Source organism: Lissotriton vulgaris, chromosome 12, assembly GCF_964263255.1.
Source record: "Lissotriton vulgaris chromosome 12, aLisVul1.2, whole genome shotgun sequence".
NCBI lineage: Eukaryota > Metazoa > Chordata > Amphibia > Caudata > Salamandridae > Lissotriton > Lissotriton vulgaris.
The window spans coordinates 38,503,958-38,526,942 of NC_141700.1; the positions used below are offsets into that span (position 1 = coordinate 38,503,958).

Genomic DNA, 22,985 nt, shown 5'->3' on the forward strand with positions numbered 1-22,985 from the left:
CACGTTTCAAAAGGGAGGCTGCACCTATAACGACACTTCATCAGTAGTGCATCCCAGCAAGGCCAAGGTGCCTTGAAACTGACGATGTCAAAGAATCTCAGCAGAGATGACCTATTCTGAGTGGAACAATGCAGGGTTTTCATTCTTCTAATTCAATAGTGTTTACATTTCGAACAGTGGAGCTATACTTTTCAGAGTACAATACCGATAGTTGTTTGTGGTCTCAGCAAAGAGGTCATTATTTGACGGGGCATCGATTGTAGAATGGCATCATTCAGAGGTCATAGTGTGGGGTACACAAGGCAGCCAAGAGAAAGCATTTCTAGCGCACCGAAGAGCATAATGCAGCAACACACAACATCTACAGTACTGGCGGGGGAAGCAGGGTATATGGAGCTGCAGTGCCTCCTTCAGACAGTGCAGGGAGTGTACGGGCAGCAGCAGGGCACTCTGACTCCATCACTCAGCATGCAGATATTACCAAAGCGTGCTTTTATTCAGTATTAGGCCCACATACTAAGATCACAAAGAACATATTGTGGGAGCCCTCCAGGGCTCCTTCTTGTCCTATTTAGGCTCACCGGAAGCCTCCTGAGCACTCTGGTCTTTGTAGTCTTGGCAATATTACATATATATTTCAGTACAGTTCAAGTGAGGGGGATGGAAAACTCGGTGCCCCCGGTCCTTGTGGAGTCCTTCTGATTATTCAACTTGTGAAGCCTAAATACTGATCAGAACATTGGATAGCTTCTCCATGAGTATATCATTTGAGACAACGGTGGTGTGTCTGGGTGATTTAGCAGAAAAGATCTAAAGGTCATATTCAAAAACATGTCATGGCATCGTACTACTTTACCTTGCATGCACTGTAGCCTTTTCACAGGTGCTAATATCGCGAATGTATGGAGGAGGGTTGATCATCAATTCAAACTTGGGTAAAACTGCAATAGAGAGACAGAGAAGATATATACTTAAAGAAGTGTATTACTAGAAAATCTATGACGGATGCAGTATATACATAACAGAAGCAGTGTTCGAGGAATTTGATGATATCTTGAACTTCTGTATAACTAGAGACATCAGAGGTAGTGGAAGAAAGGTGTAGGCAAACCTCCCATACCAGCTTTTCAACAGTGCTTTCCCCAGTGACACTAGATGGTTCCTCCTGGATGTGAAGGACTGGCCTTTTGTGTTTCCTGCTTGTGAACAGGCCGACCTGTGGTGTCCCATTGTTGAAACGGTGTGTCTATCAGCTCGTGTTCTACTTCCCACTCTTGGAAAACATTTGCCCTTCTGCTCAGCTTGCCTGCATTAGTGTTTTAAACTCACCATTAACAGGCCTGTGGTAATGGTGAATTTAACCTTGCAGTGCTTGTACTCTTCTCATATTTGAGTATGATTTTACTGTTAGAGTATCTAGCTCTGCCCCAGGAAGGTTTTCTTTTTTTCTGGGGAAGGGGTGATTTTTTCAGAATTATTGAAAACCTGAATTGGTGGAGAGAGTGAAGAGCCTTTAACAGGCTGTTCTCGCATCGCTTGAGTAGGCCTGCTCTTCCCAGCCAGTCATCTAGGCAGGGATACACATGAATGGACTATTTCCTGAGATGTGCTGCCATCACTGCAATGTTTTGGTAAACACCCTTAGTGCAGTCTCCCTTGCTCTCGCCTATCTGTGATGGACTCTCTTCTACCAAAGGATCTGTATGTGTGCAATGCCGCTGTTGCAGTCTCAATTGACCTTATCATGCCTTTCATACTGTAGTCTACCTGTGGCCACAGTAGATGGTTCCTGTTAGGAGCATATCAATGATGTTTGCCTAGACTTCTGGTTTGAAACCTGAAACGCATGGAAAGCCATGTCTTCTCATTAATGTCCCTAGAGCTAATTGTCTCCTTGCATTGTCAGCTGTATCTAATACAGACTTAGAGCAGGAGTTGGCTGTTTTCTTTCCTTCCTCTATGACTGTTTGAACCTTTTTGAGGTATTCCTCAGGCAGGTATGACATTACTTCTGCCTTGACTTAAAGTTGGTGATCTACTACTGAGGAGCTGATGTCCTTATCCCTTTTCATCTTTCTATCCACTGCCTCTATCCTTTTACTATCCTTGTCTATAGGAGGGCCCAAGGATGCCAGGGGCATGGCTCTTTTACCAGATTTCAAGTATGTCCTCAGTGGATGCACTGCATTTCTTTACTATCCTAGGAGTGTCTGCGTTGACTCATGTTGTACATACATTAAGTCCTCCTCCCCCAATTCTGGACCTGCTTCTACCTCCATTGTCGGTTCTGCAGATCAAATGTCTCTCTCCTCTCAGCTTTTTTATGCCTAGCAGATTAGGGAATTTTATGTTGTTGCATAGATTTCTCAAACGCTTTTTAACTAGCTATTCTATCTCTGCCTTGAGTGCAATCTTTACTCTCCATGTCACCAATGTTGGAGGCTTTCTTGTCCTCATGCAACGTGTCCCTCAAATGTGCCTGTCCATCCATCCCTCCTCAAGCTTGATCATACTCTGAAGCCGAGCCCCTTACATATGGCTTTTCTTTTTGTTCCAGTAAGAAGGGAGGTTTCTCAAGCTCCTTCAACTGTGATCTTTTTTTGCCTGGACGGCTTATGTTTCTGCAGCTCTACTTTCTAGCGATAAGACTTTGCCGGTTTTTTGTAGGCAATTTTGATGCCTTGTCTTACGACGTTTCCAGGGATTTCTTGGAGTTTGCAGCTGAAGGCCAAGGGTCCTTACAATGATGACAACTTCGACCTTCTGCTGGATAACTTTGAAGTCTGAGTCCTCTTGGTGTTCACCCTTAGCTCCTTCAGGCTCATCGTCATTGGAAAAACCCATCTACTTCATTGACAACTACCTCTTCTTCCCAAGCTCAGCTATACCTAGCATGTCTGCTGCTGTGCAGTGAGCAAGATGTACTTTGTCTCTATGGATCTAAGTCTTTGGTTTAAAGAGATAGCAATTGTGGCAGTAATTGGGCTATAGTCCCTCTGTGGACAGCACATACATACTGGATATTCATCGTTTACAAATAACTTCCTATGGCAATTTGAGTAGAACTTGAAAATTGTGTTCATGCTTTAAGATGGCGTTAAGGAATCTCGGGGACCCCACCTAGTACCAATACCATTCTCCAACCAAGTTGAAGAAACCCCCTGAAAAACTGTGGAAAAAACTCTGATTCAGGGCATAGATCGGCAAGTGCTCAAAGTTTTCCGTAGCTTTCTATAATCCAGCCAGCCGAAAAAAAAGAATCTAACATGATCACATACTGGCTGGGGCTCCGCTATAGTCAACACTCACCAAACATAGAATAGGTTTTTATATTATAACATTTTTGGTCCTAGCTATTAGATGGCAGATATCCAGGGATCATAGGGGCCTTCTCTATTCACGACAACCCAGGCACTACTTTGCCAGTCTTACTACTCTGCCTTGTATAACATGAATGTACAGCAAGGAAGCAATGCAGAATGTAAAAAGAAAGGCCTCACATGTCCTCATTAAACCTTGCTCAGCTTTCACCATCAAAGTGAGGTAATAGAAATTTTCAGGTAGCCAAAGTGTCCCCCAACTCGCACCCTATCCATGCGCCCATGTTCCTCGTATGTCGTGTAACTTTCGTTCCGTTCATGCTAGAGAGACGCAAATACATTTGCGTCCATCCTTAACATGTTAGCTATCCAACCATACCAAGAAATCCCGTTAAATATGTTCCTAAACATACGGTGCCACCGTCTTTATGTGGTGCGCTTTTGAAATTCGCACACGTTTTCTCCATGTTTTCTGACTCAGTCAAACTAGGCCCTTAACGAGGCCTCTCTGCCTCATCTCTCCTGTCTCCGAAAGCTGCGCGCATCCCTGACCCCTGCCTTACTTCCTGCCAACGCGGCGGTGCCCGGCTCGGCCTGGACTGCCTGCCAAATTCATGTTTTGCCTACAGGTATCTGCTCAGCCTCCTCGAAAACACATTCCAGTCTAGTGAAATGGGTAAACATATCCCCGGCTGCAGAGCAAAGGGCCCGGCCTTCCTGTCCTCCTTGCAAGTGATTTACTGAACCCGTTACCATGGTAGGCCCATGGCTCCGCTCATTGCACCAAGACACGTATGCATGCACTAGCATTCGGTATTGAAAGGCCCCTGCCCGAGAGACCTTTGTTTCAGACACTACATCCTCCAAACAACAGATATCAGATATGCTATAGGTACAGGTTGCCCTGACACTCCAGACACCAGTCTCCTCCACTAGTGCTAAAGTCAAAGCCCCCAGTTTCACGTCATACTAGTTGCGCGCGCATATAGGCGAAGGGTTTTTCTGCTGATCCTGCAATTTCTTACTTTACATCCACCCACATGTGACGTATCTTGTGACGTTTCTCTGACATGTACAGTGCACGCCCATGTGTACGCCTCTTTTCACGCCTCCTCTTACGCACATGTGTTCTTATCTCTCTCTTTTCACCTGTTACGCCTACTGTATTGGATTCAATTATGTTACTTTACTATATATAATGTGTAATGTTAATAAAATTTTGAATGTCCCTTCCTGAACCTGCGTGGTGATGGAACCCGATATCCTTTGCTTCGAAGCATAATATTAAAGCCCGTATGACTCAGATACCACGGACTCTGCCTCTCATTTTAATGAGCTGTCTTGTATTGATAATTATATGGAAAAATTGACTGGGTAAAACTTATTTACCACATAATTTGGCGCCCGAATAGGGACCCCCACTCGCCGGTGAAGTCACGCAGCCTTTGCCCCCTTCCACAACCCCGACGGAAACCGTGCACGTTGCGGGGTTTCCCGCTATCTTCCCTCGGGTCCACGAGGGAGACGGAGACTGCGGTCCGGCGTCCAGACGAGGCGGTGAGGAATGCGGAGGATCTCGACCAGAGCCCTAGTCGAGAGAGCAAGGTCCGAGGTGTCCGGAGGCCCACCTGTTCCGAAGCGCATGCGTGTGAGAATCGTCAGCTGACGCAGTCCAGTCCAGTCCAGTTTCCGTTCCGAGGCCTTCAGTTTCTTGCTTCCCGGTGAGTACCATTGTTGGGAACGCATCTAGACGGGTTCATTAATTTGAGCTCGGTAAAGACAGGTCTGGGTACACAGGCCTGGTCCGTACGTGTTCACTTAGGTGGATACGGTCCGATGTGTCTCTTTATGGGACCGGTCTGTACTGTTTTAGCAGTACATCTAGTCTAGTAATTCCGTGATCAAGTATCTAGTGTTGCAACTCACGTTTTCCGTTTGGCTCTTATGTGTTTTCTATGTATCAGGTAACCTGTTTTCAATATGTTTTAATGTTGTGGTATGAGTGACTGTTTTGCTATTCATTGTTGCGTTTTACTGTGTCTACGTTTAAAGTGATTCGGCCATGCCGTTGTTTTCTAAATTTCGTCAGATAGGTACTAGAAAAGGGATACTAGAAGAAGCAGTTCCTGTCCCACCTAGGGACACTCCAGGATATTTTATGTACCACAAACACGGCTTAGATGCTGTGTTGTATCTAGACTTATGGGTGGAATACACCAAGAATCTGGAAGAGAAGTTTAGATGGCCTGCCTCAGGGACATGGGATGCCGAGTGCATCATGAGAGTAGAAGAAGCATTATGGAAAAAGAAATCCAGACAATCCCAAAAAGATGCCATAGAATTGTGGCGTAAAGAATCGCATAGACGAACAGAAAAAGAACTCAGGAAAGCCGAGAAGAGAAGTAGAGAAGAATCCGAAAAAGATAGAGAAAAAGAGTTAATAGAAGAAGGAGAACAGGTTAGATCAGAACAATTAGACCGTCAAAGAAATGCACTCATTACAAGCATGTATCCAGTGTTAACCGAGGGCCTGCCCAAGGCGACCCCGGAAGTACCCCGTAGCTTGCCACCACCATTGGTCCCGACCCAATTCCGTCACAAAAAGACCGCAGCAGACATTTTCCTTTCTTCCTATTTAGATGATGTAGCTCCAGAGTATACCAATGTACCCGTACAACCAGCTAATAATGGACAGCAGCAATATCCGGCAGCTCTAGTCACGACCCCTCCACGCCAAGATTCCCTTCCTGCACCTACTGTCACTTCCCCTACTATTGGCCCTCAAAATCCTTTTTCGACAGATGCGACCCAGAGTCAGTCCCCGACACATGTACCGCTCCCACACACCATGACATCAAGTCATGCCCATGATTCTGCTTCAGGAGGTGCCGCAGGAGGTCCATATCACACCCCGCCACAATTACATCGAGTGACAATGAGAGACTTAGCATCACAGCGTACTCCGAAAGCGATGCCTCAGGAAAAACCTAAACAGTATCTTACTGATTGTAGATATGATCCAGTACCAGGCAAGACAAAAGACATGATGTTAGCTTCGTTACGTCTACGACGTGTTACAGATTATCTGATGTTATTACCAGAAATGCCAGAACATCTAGACAAAATATATCATTTTATTAGGACAGGTGAAAGACCAGAATGTATTTGTGAAGCCATGGCATATCAGAAAGTTGAGACACAGGGTTTTATATTACGATTCTTGATTAATTGTTTGATAAGAGAACAAGATCAGACAGGTGTTGTAAAAGAAGAAATGGATGTACTGACAAAATGGGGTCAAAATATTGCAGACTGTAAACATGATAAACAAACGTGTATAGATGCCATGTCCAGAAAGATTCGTAAGGAAATAGTAGCGATACATATTAGACAGAAAGCTGAAAAGGAAGCCGGGTCAGACAAGAATGAATCCTCAGAGGAGGAAGAAATAGAAACACCGGCAGAGAATCAGACTCCGGGTACAATAGCGTACGTGGGTAGAGTGAAACTCCCTAAACAGTATCCTTCTAATAGAACTTATGACAGATCCGTTCGTTCAGAAAACAAAAAACGATTCCTTTCCCCAATACCAGAGCAATGTTCTCTTGAACATGTTTTTCAAGTTACTGATAAAATATTGAAAGAAAGAATAGGCTATCATGAACTTAATACCTTACGTGACCAGGAATTAGCCCGGTCAGCAGTCCAATGGGCCGGGGATGACAGTATATATAATGATGATTTAGTAGTGCAAACATTTTTAAGTCTTACTCCAGAAGAACAGCGACTAGCTGGTATATACATGACCCAACATCTCATCACTTCATATGAAAATCAGCAATCCGATCCAGGTCCGTTGTATAACTTATTACAAGATCTACTCCTGAGAAGATGGAGAGGCCTAGGTACTGATCTAATTGATATTATTCTAGAACAACGTCACAAATATAGAACTTTCCTGACTCCACATCTTGTTTCCGTTCCACCCCCAGTAAGACAGCCATATCACTTAGATAGACAGAACCCCTTACGAGAAGTACATCCAATCCGGAAGCCAGATGATACACTTGAACGCGTGTTTGTATACACTCCTTTGACTAAAATGGAATTATTGGAAATGAAGAAAATTGTACCTTGTCACGATAAAGATCCTGCAGGCTTTCACCGTGAATTAAAAGACATGTTACTTATGGGAGATTATACCTATCCCGATATTCTTAAAATGCTAAAAGTATTGTTGCCAGCAGGGATATATGAAAAACTGAGAGAAAAAGAATGGGAGGTGGGAGATAAAAAGATTATTTGGGCTGAATTAGAAGACAAAGAAAATAGACGTACCCCAGGTCTAGGTCTTGGGGATAAAGCTAAAGCACTACCAGGATTATTAGTACAGGTTTTGCCTAGATTATTGACAGTTAAAAAGGAAGACTGGGATGCGATCTCAGCTTGCAAACAAAAACAAGACGAAGACACTAGTGATTTTTATTCGAGATTCGAGAAATGTTTCATTATCAATAGTGGCCTGAAAACTAGTAGCGAGTCTTTCCCACATCTTTTTGTGACCAAATTAGTCGAGAATTCCTTGCCCCAGGTCAAAAACAGAGTATTGAAAGTCGAAAGTACATGGCAAGCTAACACACCTTCCCAAATGTTACAGATGTTACAGTACCACCAGAACAGAATTAGAGAAGAACACGATCATGAACAGAGACGCATGAAAGACACGAAAATGAAAGTACTAGTTGCCCAGTCTGTACCAGCAAATGGTCAGAAGGATGGTAACACGCAGAACACACAGACTAGTCATTCTACAGGTCCAGTTAAAGGTAATTGCAATTATTGCAAGCAGCCAGGTCACTTTATAAGTGATTGTGCCGTTCTCAGACACAATATTGCTACAGGCAAAACTAAAGAAAGACCACGTCCACCTAGACCTGAACACGTTCAACAGAATATTCCACAGAATCCGCAACCTCCACAGCACGTACAGCAACAGACAGTAGCTGTACCCCAACCCCAACCTATTGCTGCAACTCAACATGTCACGTCACAAATGTACCAGTATGCACAGTCAGATTACCCCGATTATCAGCAGTACACATGAAACAGCCTAGAGAGGGAGGTTGGCTTGCCCCTTATCGAGGTTCCTGTAGATCAAGATGGTCCCTATGTACATAGTCAGGTATTAGGGAAAGACAGAAAATTTTTGATTGACACAGGGGCGAGCAGAACTACCATTAGTCATGACGAGGTCCCAGGGGCACCCCTCTCAGGCTCACAGAATGTTTCCCTTGGATTTTCAGGAAAACCTATTGTTAACGAAGTCTCACAGCCAGTTCCCCTTGCAGTTGGTCCATTGTCCCGTACCACAGATTTATTGCTTACCAAATCATGTCCTGAAAACCTGCTTGGTATTAAAACACTGAAAGCTCTAGGAGCTGTTATATGTTGTTCTCCGGAAGGAGTGAGATTGTTCCTACGTGACTTTAAGGGTCACTATGTTTTGAGAGATTTTGATGCCAGATTGCAAAATGTTCCACCGCATTTGTGGGCGCAAGGTCCAACTGATGTAGGTTGTATGCATATTACTCCCTATCGTGTCAACCTCAAACAAGGTGTTGTACTACCCTGTATCCGACAATACAAATTGCCCCCCGAGGCTGTAACAGCCCTATTGAAAATAATTGACGAACTCATTGCCCAGGGAGTAGTCGTAGAAACTGACTCCAATGTATGTAATTCTCCAATCATTCCGATTCTTAAACGAACTGACCCAAATGCACCTCCAGTCTATAGGCTGGTGATCGATCTCCGAGAACTCAACAAATGCATAATACCACAGTACCCAGTGGTCCCAGACATTTCATCCCTAATGACTGCCATTGATTCCGAAGCAGCGTTCTTTACTGTAATTGATCTTAAGAACGCCTTCTTTAGTGTCCCCATTCATCCGGAAAGCCAATATTTGTTCGGATTCTCATTAAATGGCCGAAGTTTTAAATTTGCACGTGCACCTCAAGGGTTCACAGAAAGTCCCAGTATTTACAGCCAAGCCCTGAAACGACAATTAGACAGTATTCACATGCCTACTGACACTGCTCTGCTACAATACGTTGATGATCTATTGATCACAGCACGGACCGAACGTGACTGCGAGAGCGCGTCATTGACAGTCTTGTTTTTCCTTGCCGACAAGGGGCACAAGGTGTCCCCTTCAAAGCTTCAATTCTGTGCCCAGCAAGTGGTATACCTTGGGCACTTGCTGTCCAAGGAGGGGAGACAGTTGACACCAGATCGTGTCCAGTTAATAGCACATCTGCCACAACCCAAGACTCAAAAGGAAGTACGGGCTTTTATTGGCCTCACTTCGTACTGCAGACAATGGATTCCCCAATATGCATTTCTAGCCAAGCCACTTATTCAGTTGACAACACAGGAGGCAGCGACTTCGACTGTCCTCCCTTGGACTCAGGAACATACACAAGCTTTTAATGACTTGAAGAAAGCTTTATGTCAAGCACCAGTTCTAGCGACACCATGTTACAGCAAACCGTTTACACTTTTTGTCACAGACCGCGATGGCACAGCGTTGTCCGTTCTCACACAAGATCAAGCAGGACACCATAAGCCATGTGCTTATTTTTCCAGTACATTGGATCCAGTAGCCCAGGCTCTGCCTGCGTGCCTAAAATCAGTTGCAGCAACAGCTCTAGCTATCAGACAAAGCGATTCAATAGTGCTAGGACATCCCTTGACAGTACAGGTTCCACATTCCGTGGAAGTACTTCTGAACCGAACCCAGACTCAGCACTTGACCATAGCACGACTGACAGGTTATGAACTGACATTGTTCCAGCCACACATAGAAATCAGACGCTGCAACATACTTAACCCTGCCACATTGTTACCCTCGAATACAGCAGATCCAACACCACATGACTGTGTAGAAGTCATTAATACAGTAACTAAGCCCCGACAAGACTTGACAGACATTGCATTACCCGATCCTGACCTGACACTTTACGTGGATGGTTCATGTATGAGAACAAGTACAGGAGAGTTAGTGGCCGCCTATGCAGTGACCACTGAAACTGAAGTCATAGAAACACATCGTATTGACACACTATCTGCTCAAGCTGCAGAGCTCATTGCTCTGACCCAAGCATGTATACTAGCCAAGAACAAGAAAGTAAACATATACACTGATTCACAATATGCATTCGGAGTCGTTCACGATTTCGGAGTCCTTTGGGAAGAGAGAGGTTTCCTAACTTCTCACTGTACCAAGATCCAGCATGGCCCCCTCATCCAAGCCCTGTTAGAAGCAATACACTTGCCTACAGCCATAGCCATTATGAAATGCAAAGCACATACCAAAGTCACTGACAGAATTTCCCAGGGTAACGACCTGGCAGATCGTACAGCCAAATTCACAGCTCAGACAGTAATCCCGACTGACATGACCAAGACTACTTTGACACATTGCCTGACAGTTAAGGATCCCATTCTAGATGTACTCGACATACAAACACATGCTACACCAGACGAAATCAAGAAATGGACTGAACAAGGAGGGATCCAAACAGATCAGGGATGGATGACGAAGGGAAGGGCCACATGGTTCCTCCCCGACTCTATGGTTCAAATCATTATTAACACAGCACATAGTCCAGCACACTTAGGAGAGAAAGCCATGTTAGACAGCTTACAGAACCTCTGGTATAACAAACACTTACGAGCAGCAGCAAAACAGAAAGTGCGTACTTGCATGATCTGTTGTCAGTTCAATCCAGGAAAAGGTGTCCCCGTAGAACAGGGTGGATTTCATCCTCCTGACCATCCTTTTGAAGTCCTCCAGATGGATTATATCCAGATGGACCGATGTCGAGGTTTCAAGTATGTCCTCGTAATCGTATGTGCTCTTTCCCGATGGACAGAAGCATATCCAGTTCCAGATTACACTGCCCCGACCACTGCCAAGCAGCTGGTTCGTGAATTTTTCCCACGATACGGCTTGCCCCGTGTCGTGTACTCTGATAATGGACAGCCATTCTCGTCCGAGTTAATGAAACAGGTGTCACTCCTGTTAGGTTACCAGTGGAAGGTCCATTGTGTCCGACATCCTGAAGCCGCAGGTCTCGTAGAGAGACATAATCAGACCCTGAAAACCCGCCTTGCCAAAATTTGTGCCGAGAAAGGTGTAGATTGGATAGTTGCCTTGCCAGTTGCACTCTTTTACATGCGAATGGTAGCTCATTCTAGGACAGGGCTATCCCCGTATGAGGTGGTCTTTGGAAGGCCTCCGAATATGTGGGAGACGCCTATGCCCCGTAAGATCACAGATGTTGATAGTTCTATGCTGACAGATTACTTGGCTGCATTGATGTCTGCACTACAATCTTGTCGTTCACAGGTCGCGGCTGCCTTTCCGGACAACACCCAAGTAAAGCCACATGAAGTCCGCCCAGGTGAACTCGTACTGATTCGGAATTTCGATCGGAAGAGTCCACTGGAACCCAGATGGAAGCAGCTGAAGTTGGTTTTGTTATCTACAAGGACTGCCGTTAAAGTGGAGGGGAGGAAGGGATGGCAGCACTCGAGCCATATTAAAAAAATTCACGGACTGTTGCCAGACTCTCCCTTTAAGGACTGCCCACTTCCCCCACTTCCAGAGACTGAGTCTAAACTCCCCCTGCTAGAATTAACTCCTCAGCAAGAGTACAAGCTAAAATTGAGGTCTAGTAAGTCAGACAGTTTAATTGTTTAAGTCCCCTCCTGGGTGAAGCGGTTAGACAGGTTTCTGACATGTATAGAATAGACCCCAGTAGTCAGAGAGATAGGCGAAACGAAAAATGGAAAAAACACTGTAAAGTTTTGCACAGCGGTTGCATCATTGCCTTGATCTCAATGTTTCTTCTGAGTCTTACGATAATCTGTATAAGTTTAATGTTACACATCTTTTTTCCTCTTGATTCAAATGTACATGTTTCCTCTAATGACACTATGGAGTACACTTTCAGCGACCTGCCTCCCCACGAATTGTCCTATCGTTTAGCAATGCGCAACAATACATTCATCCGTATGTTACATCATTCACACCAAACCAGCAATGCCACCAATTGCTGGATATGTGGCCGACTCCCTCCCTATCAGAAGTACAAGGGAGCTCTGCCCCTCTTTCCTTACCCGTTCACACATAATGGTTCGTGTGGTGCATGGTTTACTTTAATGTCCTCCCTAGATAGTAAGTCCAAAGTTTCCCAAGGCAATTGGATATGGGGAAACCTGAATACAGTCATGAATAAAGCATGTTTTCCAGATGCAGATGGTCTCCCACAAAGGACTGGGACCGATCTAGAAAATGAAGTGTATGCATTAGGTAACTTCTCCCTCAACCTCATGATCCTGAACGTTCAGTCCGAGACTAATTCGGACTTGCCGTCCATTACAGTTTTACCAGTAAAAGGTGAATTATGTGTCAGAAAAATTGGTTCAGTACATCTAGGACACAGTGATTGTGATACTGTTGTCGAATTCAGCGATAAAGGCAAGTCTACTTTCAAAGCTTCCCGACATTCCTATTTCATTTGTGGTCAGACTGCCTATTTACGTTTACCTCCAGACTGGGATGGTACTTGTTTTATTGCATTCCTACTGCCACCTGTTTTTCTAGCCCCATCTGATTATCATAGAAATTCTCGCCTCACTCACGTTAGACAGAAGAGAGATCTCCCAATAGTCGATCAGACTGAAACTATATGGGAACAATACACAGATTTCAATAAAGGATTCTTTCCTTATTTAGGCACTGTCTCGAATAGTAAACTTATACGCAAATTGACCAGAATCCTTGAAGCAGTAGTGAACGAAACTACTTCTGCCCTAGGTAACTTAACAGAGGAACAGTCTGCTATGAGACTTGTTGTTCTTCAAAATCGCCTTGTCCTTGACGTCATCTTGGCCGATAGGGGCGGGGCTTGTAGAGTCATCGGATCCAGTTGTTGTGTTTTTATTCCAAATAACGCGCCATCTGTGTATAAGGCCATAACTCAGCTTCATGAAATAGCTCATCAGATACATCAGAATCCAGGCTCCTGGACTTGGTCCGGTTGGTTCTGGAGTGTGGTCTCCGCCTGGGGATGGAAGCTACTGTCGTTCCTAGGAATAATATTGGCCATAGTATTCAGTTGTTGTCTCTGTCTGCAATGTGGGCCAGCGATTTGCGGCTTGTGCGCCACAGCCTGTATTCCCCATTCCAGTACACGTTCCCGTTCCCGAATAAAGAAAGATGAACAAATGATGCTCTATGAACAGATAGATGGTCTCATGAATATAGATATATCCTGAAGGGTGTAGTAGGGTCCAAGGAGGGAATGAGGTAATAGAAATTTTCAGGTAGCCAAAGTGTCCCCCAACTCACACCCTATCCATGCGCCCATGTTCCTCGTATGTCATGTAACTTTCGTTCCGTTCATGCTAGAGAGACGCAAATACATTTGCGTCCATCCTTAACATGTTAGCTATCCAACCATACCAAGAAATCCCGTTAAATATGTTCCTAAACATACGGTGCCACCGTCTTTATGTGGTGCGCTTTTGAAATTTGCACACGTTTTCTCCATGTTTTCTGACTCAGTCAAACTAGGCCCTTAACGAGGCCTCTCTGCCTCATCTCTCCTGTCTCCGAAAGCTGCGCGCATCCCTGACCCCTGCCTTACTTCCTGCCAACGCGGTGGTGCCCGGCTCGGCCTGGACTGCCTGCCAAATTCATGTTTTGCCTACAGGTATCTGCTCAGCCTCCTCGAAAACACATTCCAGTCTAGTGAAATGGGTAAACATATCCCCGGCTGCAGAGCAAAGGGCCCGGCCTTCCTGTCCTCCTTGCAAGTGATTTACTGAACCCGTTACCATGGTAGGCCCATGGCTCCGCTCATTGCACCAAGACACGTATGCATGCACTAGCATTCGGTATTGAAAGGCCCCTGCCCGAGAGACCTTTGTTTCAGACACTACATCCTCCAAGCAACAGATATCAGATATGCTATAGGTACAGGTTGCCCTGACACTCCAGACACCAGTCTCCTCCACTAGTGCTAAAGTCAAAGCCCCCAGTTTCACGTCATACTAGTTGCGCGCGCATATAGGCGAAGGGTTTCTGCTGATCCTGCAATTTCTCACTTTACATCCACCCACATGTGACGTATCTTGTGACGTTTCTCTGACATGTACAGTGCACGCCCATGTGTACGCCTCTTTTCACGCCTCCTCTTACGCACATGTGTTCTTATCTCTCTCTTTTCACCTGTTACGCCTACTGTATTGGATTCAATTATGTTACTTTACTATATATAATGTGTAATGTTAATAAAATGTTGAATGTCCCTTCCTGAACCTGCGTGGTGATGGAACCCGATATCCTTTGCTTCGAAGCATAATATTAAAGCCCGTATGACTCAGATACCACGGACTCTGCCTCTCATTTTAATGAGCTGTCTTGTATTGATAATTATATGGAAAAATTGACTAGGTAAAACTTATTTACCACAAAAGCGCCCCTGACTACATTTGGATCTGCTTAACAAGGCTCATGATCGTCTCGCTTTGAAAATGGTTAATTCACAGCAACATAAAGAAAGCCGATTATATTTGGTGAACTGCAGCCCCATCTTGAATCTCCCTTCCTAAGCAAAATACCAGTTGTCACCTGTCAAGTTTAACAATTCATTGAATCCTTCAACAGGTTACATGACAGAAATGATGTCAGTAGTAAGAAAAGTACAGTTGCTGAAATCAGAAAGTATCTTTCCTCCATGGGTACCTGTTATACTGAAATATTGATCTTCGTTTCCCCGCCTGCAGCCTGTGACTCAGTAGAAAACACGATCCTCAAAGAACAATGGATTACAGATCTACATGTATGCAGACAACATTTAAACAACAAAAACTGAACACGGGACCACTGGCAATACCCTAAGCCATGGTCTCCCTGTCCAATGGCCGAGGCAAAACCAGACAGCTGGCAGAGGGAGTGGGGAACTGCCATATCTCCTACTTAATCAGAGAGTTGTAAGGTACGCTTTTACAAAGAGCCAATCAACAAAAGTAACACACATCCTCTCATGGTGCTTTAAAAGATCCTTTGTTTAAGAAACCAGATGGATTAAACCAGAGCCCCAATCCTATTGTGTATCGACACATTAAACACCATCTTGTTAGGAGCACACAAAAAGGCCATACCCAGGCTTTAGCAAAATCCAGCATTCAAGTCATTTCTCAGCCTAAAGCAGAAGTCTTCAAGCTATGTGGCTCTCCCCATGGAGGTCCATGGCTGAATTCCAAGAGGGGCACAAATGCCTCAGTAAGGTACTTGTAAATAGAGATGGCTTGGAAGCATTAATTATTTATTGGGTGCATTTCCAGGCTGCGTTCATTTACATGCAAATGTTAATGTGCATTAAAAAAGTATATGGAACTGTGATCCTGAGTGCTACTTCAGCCATTTAACACCTTAGATGAAAATTAAATGCAAGTTAAACTAACCAGTGGGAAATGCACTCTTTTAGGTTATGAATCCTCAGTTGGTTAATGCGGTCACTGCAGATGTCTGTGTGTATTTGACCAGTCAAATATTTGAATCCTGCTTGGTGCAGTGGAGAATAGTGACTTGTGTATTTATAGTGCTATTAGGTCCCAGCCAGTGACAGAAAGCTCTGTAAATGTGTGTCATTATTTAAAAATTGTATTACACAATGTGTAAGGCAGGTTGCAGCAAAATGATTTTGTGTTTAGGATAAAACAAGTCATTTCAAAGAATATGTTTTAGCAGTACCTTATTAGACTGTACCTAGAGCCAACATTTTTATTTGAGTCCGTTAAAAGGCAGAATTGCAAAAAACAGTGATAACACCCTTAACTTACCTCTCAAAAAGAATAAATCTTTGTCGGCATGAAGCTTCAAGCGGCTCCATCAATTAAAACCCATACTGGCTTCCGAGAAGCCTTTACATTTGGCGATTAGCCACCAGCACAAATTAACATTTCTTTCAGTTAGTAGGCCCCCTGATGAGAAGGCCTGTTTCTTAAGCTACATCTATATCCCTTCATAGGCTTCACTGCACAAGAGACCTGTTCCCCCAACTCTTCACTTTCAGCCAGAGGTGCATCAATGTCCACATTAAACATTCAGGGATGGAGGTTTCTAACAAAAAAGTATGGGAACTGTTTTTGTCAACTTAAAAATGCACCAGTACGCTAGTCTGCATATATCCCGCCCACGTTGACCTCCGTTTACATGCAGATTTTTCTTACTAGCAATACCATGTTACCCTTTTCTGAGAAGGGTACAGGGCCTAAGCAACAGAGAGGCGAGATCGGGGTATTTCTTTTTTCTTTTCTGTTTTTTTTACATTGAGGCAGACAAACTGATTTGGGTCTAAGGCCTAGGAGTTATGCTGCAGTAGATTTTGTGCACATGAGACAGTCTGTGAGTATTATTGGTGCTGAAGGTGCAGTAGCCGGGGGCCCAGCAGTGTGAGGAGCCAACTAAACCTACATCCTGGGTACACTTACTACCCTTCCTTCATTACATTGGGGCCAGGTGCATCCTTGATGTGTCAGTTTCGCTTTGGGCCTTTGAGTTATGGCCTAAGGGAGGGAACTAAAAACGAATATAAATAGTTTGGTAGGTTAGCAGAATACTTTGGGCCCAATTTTATCTTTCCTTAAAAAACACACAGTAATAATTTGACCCAGCTGGCTAGGAGGAAAGCAGTATATGCCAGATAACACGCCCTTTCAGTCTTTGTCCTTCATCTAAAGAATATAGGTTGATGAAACTTGCTGGCTGTTTTAGCAGCAAGGTTCAGAATTGTCCAAGGCTGGAGTCTGACCATTGGTATCCATGCTTTAAGCTAGTCGCATGCCTTGAAGTCCTATTTGCTAAAACTATAGACAAAAATGTGTAATGGAATTATAGAAGTTGCATCTGCTATGGTTTGATTGCCTCTTACAACCCCTGCTCCTTGACCTCAATTTTACTCACCATATTTCTGTACTTCAAAAGATGTGTTGTAGGTATGTCCCTGAGCTTCAGCAAATATAAACCATTCTCCAAAGACGGGCTGATCAGACAAGGGAAAACTCATATTTACTATGCCTGGAAGACAAAAATATTTTAATTCTTCTTCAAACATCATACATTTTCTGGAGAAAATACATAATTGAATTAATTTTCCTGGCTCAAAACTAGACCTTTCTGAGATTCAGATAGACATTCATTTTTACTAATTTGCGTAAGACATATTGTTAGCTTCCAACATACAGTGGGACATGCGGACTGTCCTGCCGACCACTGATTGGCTTTACTGTCACTCTCATTTGCCTCTTTCATGTCCCAGTTTATCAGTCTTTTGTTTCCCCCTCCGATAAAGCACAGCCTCTTTACTGTCTCTTTGATTGGTTGGTTTCTATGCTTTCACTGCTTGCTTTTAGGGAATGACTTCTTTTTGTTTAAGCATTTTATGAGAGTGCATGTATTTTTCAGGTTTCTCTCTCGTGTGGTTTTCTCCTCACCCTCCAGGTTATTCTCTCTCACCCATGTGCTTCTCTCCCCTCACCCACAATAATTTTGCGCTCTCTCGCCTCTGTCTGCATATACCCTTCCATGGTTCACATTGCTTCCTTTTGCTCTTGTTGCGTCTCCCCCTGTCCAATATATTGTTTTTCTCACCGCCCTCCTTATTACTTCTCCGCCAACCCTCAACTCGGTTATCCTTTACAAAAAAAATGCAACTTCATTTAAGCGCTTTGAATTGTGTTTTAAAATCGCGTTTTTGTGCTCCTTTTTCAATCTCGGATGGGTAAATAAAAGAAAAAAAATACCACCCAGTCATTTTGTAGGCTCATGCATGCATGGATAAATGCATACATGCGCCTTTGAAACAGCATTGCGGCCTAATCACTGCACTTTTTTTTATAGTCATGCTTCACAGCAGTCGCTATTCTCTACAACATGGCTAATAACGATTGGCAAAGCTAATAGGTCTAACAGACAAGCTCTACTGGCTTTGCCAATGCTTGTTTAAATTGACAGTTCAATGATTGCATTCACACCTCCCTCATACCAAGGTAAACAGACAAACAAAAGAATGAACACTCACCACAGCAGAAGGGCTTCAGATCACTCCACTGGATCATCCTGGAGCCATGTGGGTCCTAGAAATCAGTTTGGCAACAGTGTTTAATATTATAAGTTGTTAAACAGATACCATTCCCATCAGGTTTTCTGATTTGCCATGATTGCCAAATCTCGGGTAGGATATGATGAGCATATTCTTTATTAGTGCCCAGGTCCCTGAGAACATCATCAAACGTATTCTACCCTCCAAACCTTCAGAGCATGAGGCAGTGCCTCCGCAGCAACCATATGTTAATCAGAATTGCCTATTAGTGCTTCTCGAGCTTCTTTTGTGAGGCTCAGGGCAGAGTCGGTTAACTGTTAAAATGAACTGTACAATAGCGGAAATGTAACTCAATTGAGTCGGGACACTACTCAATGTACAAGCAATCCTCGACACTTGCCATGCTATCCTCCTGCACAGGCTATACGATTTTGACCTCCCAGGTATGTGAAGTGGCTTAAATCCTTTCTAACAGGAAGGCTGAGTTGATACAATGCACCCATTTCACCTGCGTGGGATTTCACTTGTCTTTTCCTGTCTGCCTTAATTCATTGCAATACACACACTCACTCTGAGCCACTTGACTGGCTCCTTTAGCATTAATTCACTTATAATTATGCCTTAAACATTAGCATTGACTGATAATTTTATGATCTCATCCAACAAAAGTCAGAATATATACCTCAGTCCTTCTGGTTATTGGTAACTGAATTGGCCAAAACTGTCTCAAATTGAACCATAAAGGATAGGAAGTAGGGTGGTGAGAGGATCAGCATCTCTTTAGCTTTCACACAAATGCCCCTCTTAGTTTCGCCTCTTGCCTTCATAAGAACAGCTGTCATACATTTAACATTTATTATGGATTCACATAGATCCTGGTGCCTCTATTTTCAAATGTCGACAAACTACTTCTTTTGCTTTCAGGGTATGAAAGAGGTTTTCATCTTTGTCGGTTTTGTCACCAGTGCATCTTTGGGTCTTCACATAAATTTGATACGCTACCTACAATGCCAGCAAGTTTTGGATTGTACAGCTGAATATTAACATCAATAAAATCGACCCACAATAATGTTGATGTTAAAGTATAGGTTAGCACACAAAAACGTTTTTCGTATACCTAAAATAACAAAATATTGAATCCAAAATATTGTAATAAAATAAATCTCAATGAAAAAGTAATTTCAACCAAAAATATAGGTTACAACAATATAGCCTTTAAATATTAACATTAAAATTGTCAAAAATATTAAAAACCAAATTATAGTTTACAAAATATTGATCATATTATTTAGAAATAATGTATGTATTCAATTAAAATTAATTTAAAAATTCTAAAAAAATGCAGCTTTTAAAAAATATTTAATATTTTATTTTAATGTATCTTTTATTTATGTATTGACTATATGTTTTAAAATAAAATTATTTAAAAGATTTCTTAGATTGTTTGTAAATGTTATATTATAAAAAGTAATTTACAGTAAATAGAATAAGAAAAATATGAATTCGTTTTTAAAATTACAAAATAAGTAAAAATAAATATCCTCACATATTTTTTCAACATTTTACAAATATAACAACATTACTTTAAATACATTTACATTTTTAATTAATTAACATATATTTTGGGGCTAGGTATCATATATACTATTACCGTCACCAGTGTACTTTATTTCCCCATGGTGAGAGTACTCCATTTATCAAATTTAGAGACGTCCGCCAACCCAGCATTTACAGGGACCGCTGTCACATAGGTTCCTGCAAAGGCTTTGAAAGTTTGATAGATGACTCCTTCAACATGATGGAGCCAAACATCAAACTTTCAACTTTTTTATTTGCAAAAATTAAATCCCAGCGCAAGATTTTGTTCTTTAAAATTAAAAAAAGTAGCACCACCCTTACCCTTTGAGGTTTCTCCCATGTCGGGCTGGTCCTTTTGCAATTTTCACTGCCTCTTATCACTAGGTTTTACCTGCTGGTGACAGACAGTCAAACCTGGCACTGTATTAACCCACTCTAAAAAGGGCAGGCGGACCCATGGCCTGACCTCTGAGGGCCCTTACTTCGCCATGCTGTTGGAAGTGATGTCTGAATACTTAAGTTCTGCCAGACTGTTAATGAGGTGGGTGGTACTTCACTTTGGCTGAGAAGGTACTCTAACTCAGGTTAGATGCTTTCTGACTCAAATTGTAGGCTTCGCTTTTGACCGCCACATTACAATGCCGGCTGTCGAAAGTGAAACCAGTTGGTCATTTCAGCTGGATTCCGACTCGCTCAATGAGCCCATCGGCCAGTCGGAGGCCCCATCATAATCCTTGAGGACTGTGTTTCCGCCGTCGAGATTACGATGACGCTTTCCAACAGGCATTCCATGTCAGGCTTTCGGACATGGAAAGCCAGTCAGAAAGTGACTTTGGGGGCCTCTAGTAGGGCCCCTATTCCTCCACAGCCTCCGGTTGCGGGCCGAGGCGAACCAATGGTGCCCCAATGTTAATCCCTGCACCGCAATTGTGCAGGGATGAACAGAATCTCCCTTTTCTCTATGGGAGCGTGTATGCGACCTCACCATGTGTGGTTGCATTGTAATACTGCGGTCTGGACTAGGGGTGGGCAGAATTTGCGTAATCGCGTTAAGCAAATCTCTGCGAAACTGTAAAAATCTCTGTAAACAAGCAGAAATTCAGCAACCACGCGGAATTGCTCGTTTGCAATGCTTTTTTCCTGTTCGCAATTGCTATTTGCCTGCTCGGGGGGAGATATCGCGCAAACACGCATTATGAGAACGCGAACAAGCAAAAAATGTTGCAAAGTCGCGGAACGCAGAATTTTGGGCAATTTCGCGTTCTCCGCGGAACGCGAAATTACCCAAATTCCATGAGCGGAACGGAATTTACAGCCCAGGCGTAGTCTGGACCACCGACCGGAGGTCAGTCGGTCGGTCTAGAATCGGTGATAATGTCGGTCGGAGGCAACTCCAACCGACATCATAATCAGGGCCTTAGTATTAAAGTAAAAGTAGAACATAATTACATTTTAAATGTGTAATGCATTAACAAAATTAAAACACTGTACATTCAAAACCCCTATAAATCCAAAAAAAATGAATAATAAAAAAAGAATAATTTTTAAATTACCAATTGCAAAATTGGAGTCACATTTTTGTTAAATACAAAAAATTCTCTCCAACTCAAAATCTTTATAAATTCCATATTAGCGAACTTCCCATACCCCATACCCAGACGATGGTTCTGCTCCCTAACCTCCAAGCCTCCAAGCTTACTTCCTTTACCTGGGCCAGAAAGCATCACAAGGTGGCCTTTGCAGCGGCATGCAAATCACCCTTTGATGGGGGACGGGATTCTCTGATCTTTACGCATACTACCTGACGGCGCAACTAGTGCCCATCAACAAATCGGTTACAAAAAGCTGAGATGATGCAGCATAGCGCCTGGAACTTCATTCATTGGGATTCGAAGGCTTTCTCAGCATTCTATATGGGGAAACGGTGTCTGGCGAGACACCCTCCTGCCCCCGGGTGGCAATATACTGCTGGAGGGCAGCACTGCACTTGATCCTTTAGGACCATAGGCTAACCAAACTGACCCCCATGCGGTGTGACTTGTGGCTTCTTCAGCTCTCTGACCTGAAGGGATTCCATCAGTGGGACCGGAACTATGCCTTAGCCCACATACAGTTTTTTTGCCTTCTCCAAATGCGACACGCCCACTCAAAACACCTCCTTTCTGGCAAACAAATCCCGGAACACAGCCAACTAGACACGAAGGTACACATGGGGCGATTGGGGAAGTTAGCGATTACCCGATTCTTTCATACATTGATTATCCATGCCTCGGATAACTTCGACTCCCTTCACCAGAAATGGGTTGGATGGGTGGGAGCCTTAGACGAAGATGATTGGCGAAAGGCTTGTATGGCTCGTAGAGGGCTGGCTATCTCAGCACAACTGCGTACGACCCAGATAAATTACTTACATCATGCGACCTACCTGTCCACCTCACGCATATAACAGATGTTCCCTGCTGCCGGTTGCCTGTGTGTACGCTGTAAACAGCCCTCTTCTGACCTTCTGCATTTTGCATTAAACTGCTCGGGGTGATGCCATTCTGTAGTGGGGTGGCAAGGGAAATTACGGAGGTCCTAGGCCGCCTCATTGGGTTAACCCCTAAAGTGGCCTTACTGTGGCTGTTGGGGAACTGGGGGGTACCCGCGCTGAGTGATTGTTCATGGGCTTGTGGCCAAGCGAGATATAGCGCACTTGTGGAAGCAATCTGCAACACCTTCCCTATCAGTTTGGCGTCCAGGGGTAACCAAGTGCATGCTTGCACAAGCAGGGAGTTTTTGTGCCAGTGCCCAGCTGTTAATCCTGCAAGCAGAGTACAGACTCTTAGCCTACAGAAATAGGTAGGAGTTCAGCTTCTGAGCTTTCCGGCAAAGAGGCCAGCACGCTAGCCTGACAGGAAAGGTGTTG

The 22,985-nt window shown here is 43.7% G+C and overlaps 1 protein-coding gene across 2 annotated transcripts in view; it reads right to left on the reverse strand.

Moving 5' to 3' along the window:
- The window catches only part of CPAMD8 (C3 and PZP like alpha-2-macroglobulin domain containing 8), a 1,208,079-nt gene that overhangs the window by 1,059,320 nt on the left and 125,774 nt on the right, over positions 1-22,985 (reverse strand). For both annotated transcript variants that reach the window (XM_086946939.1, XM_086946938.1), the window contains exons 7-9: positions 18,479-18,533; positions 17,362-17,475; positions 857-941 (exon numbers count right to left, since the gene is read on the reverse strand). In XM_086946939.1, coding sequence (XP_086803065.1) covers positions 857-941; positions 17,362-17,475; positions 18,479-18,533 — 254 coding nt within the window. The remainder of the gene's footprint in view (positions 1-856; positions 942-17,361; positions 17,476-18,478; positions 18,534-22,985) is intronic.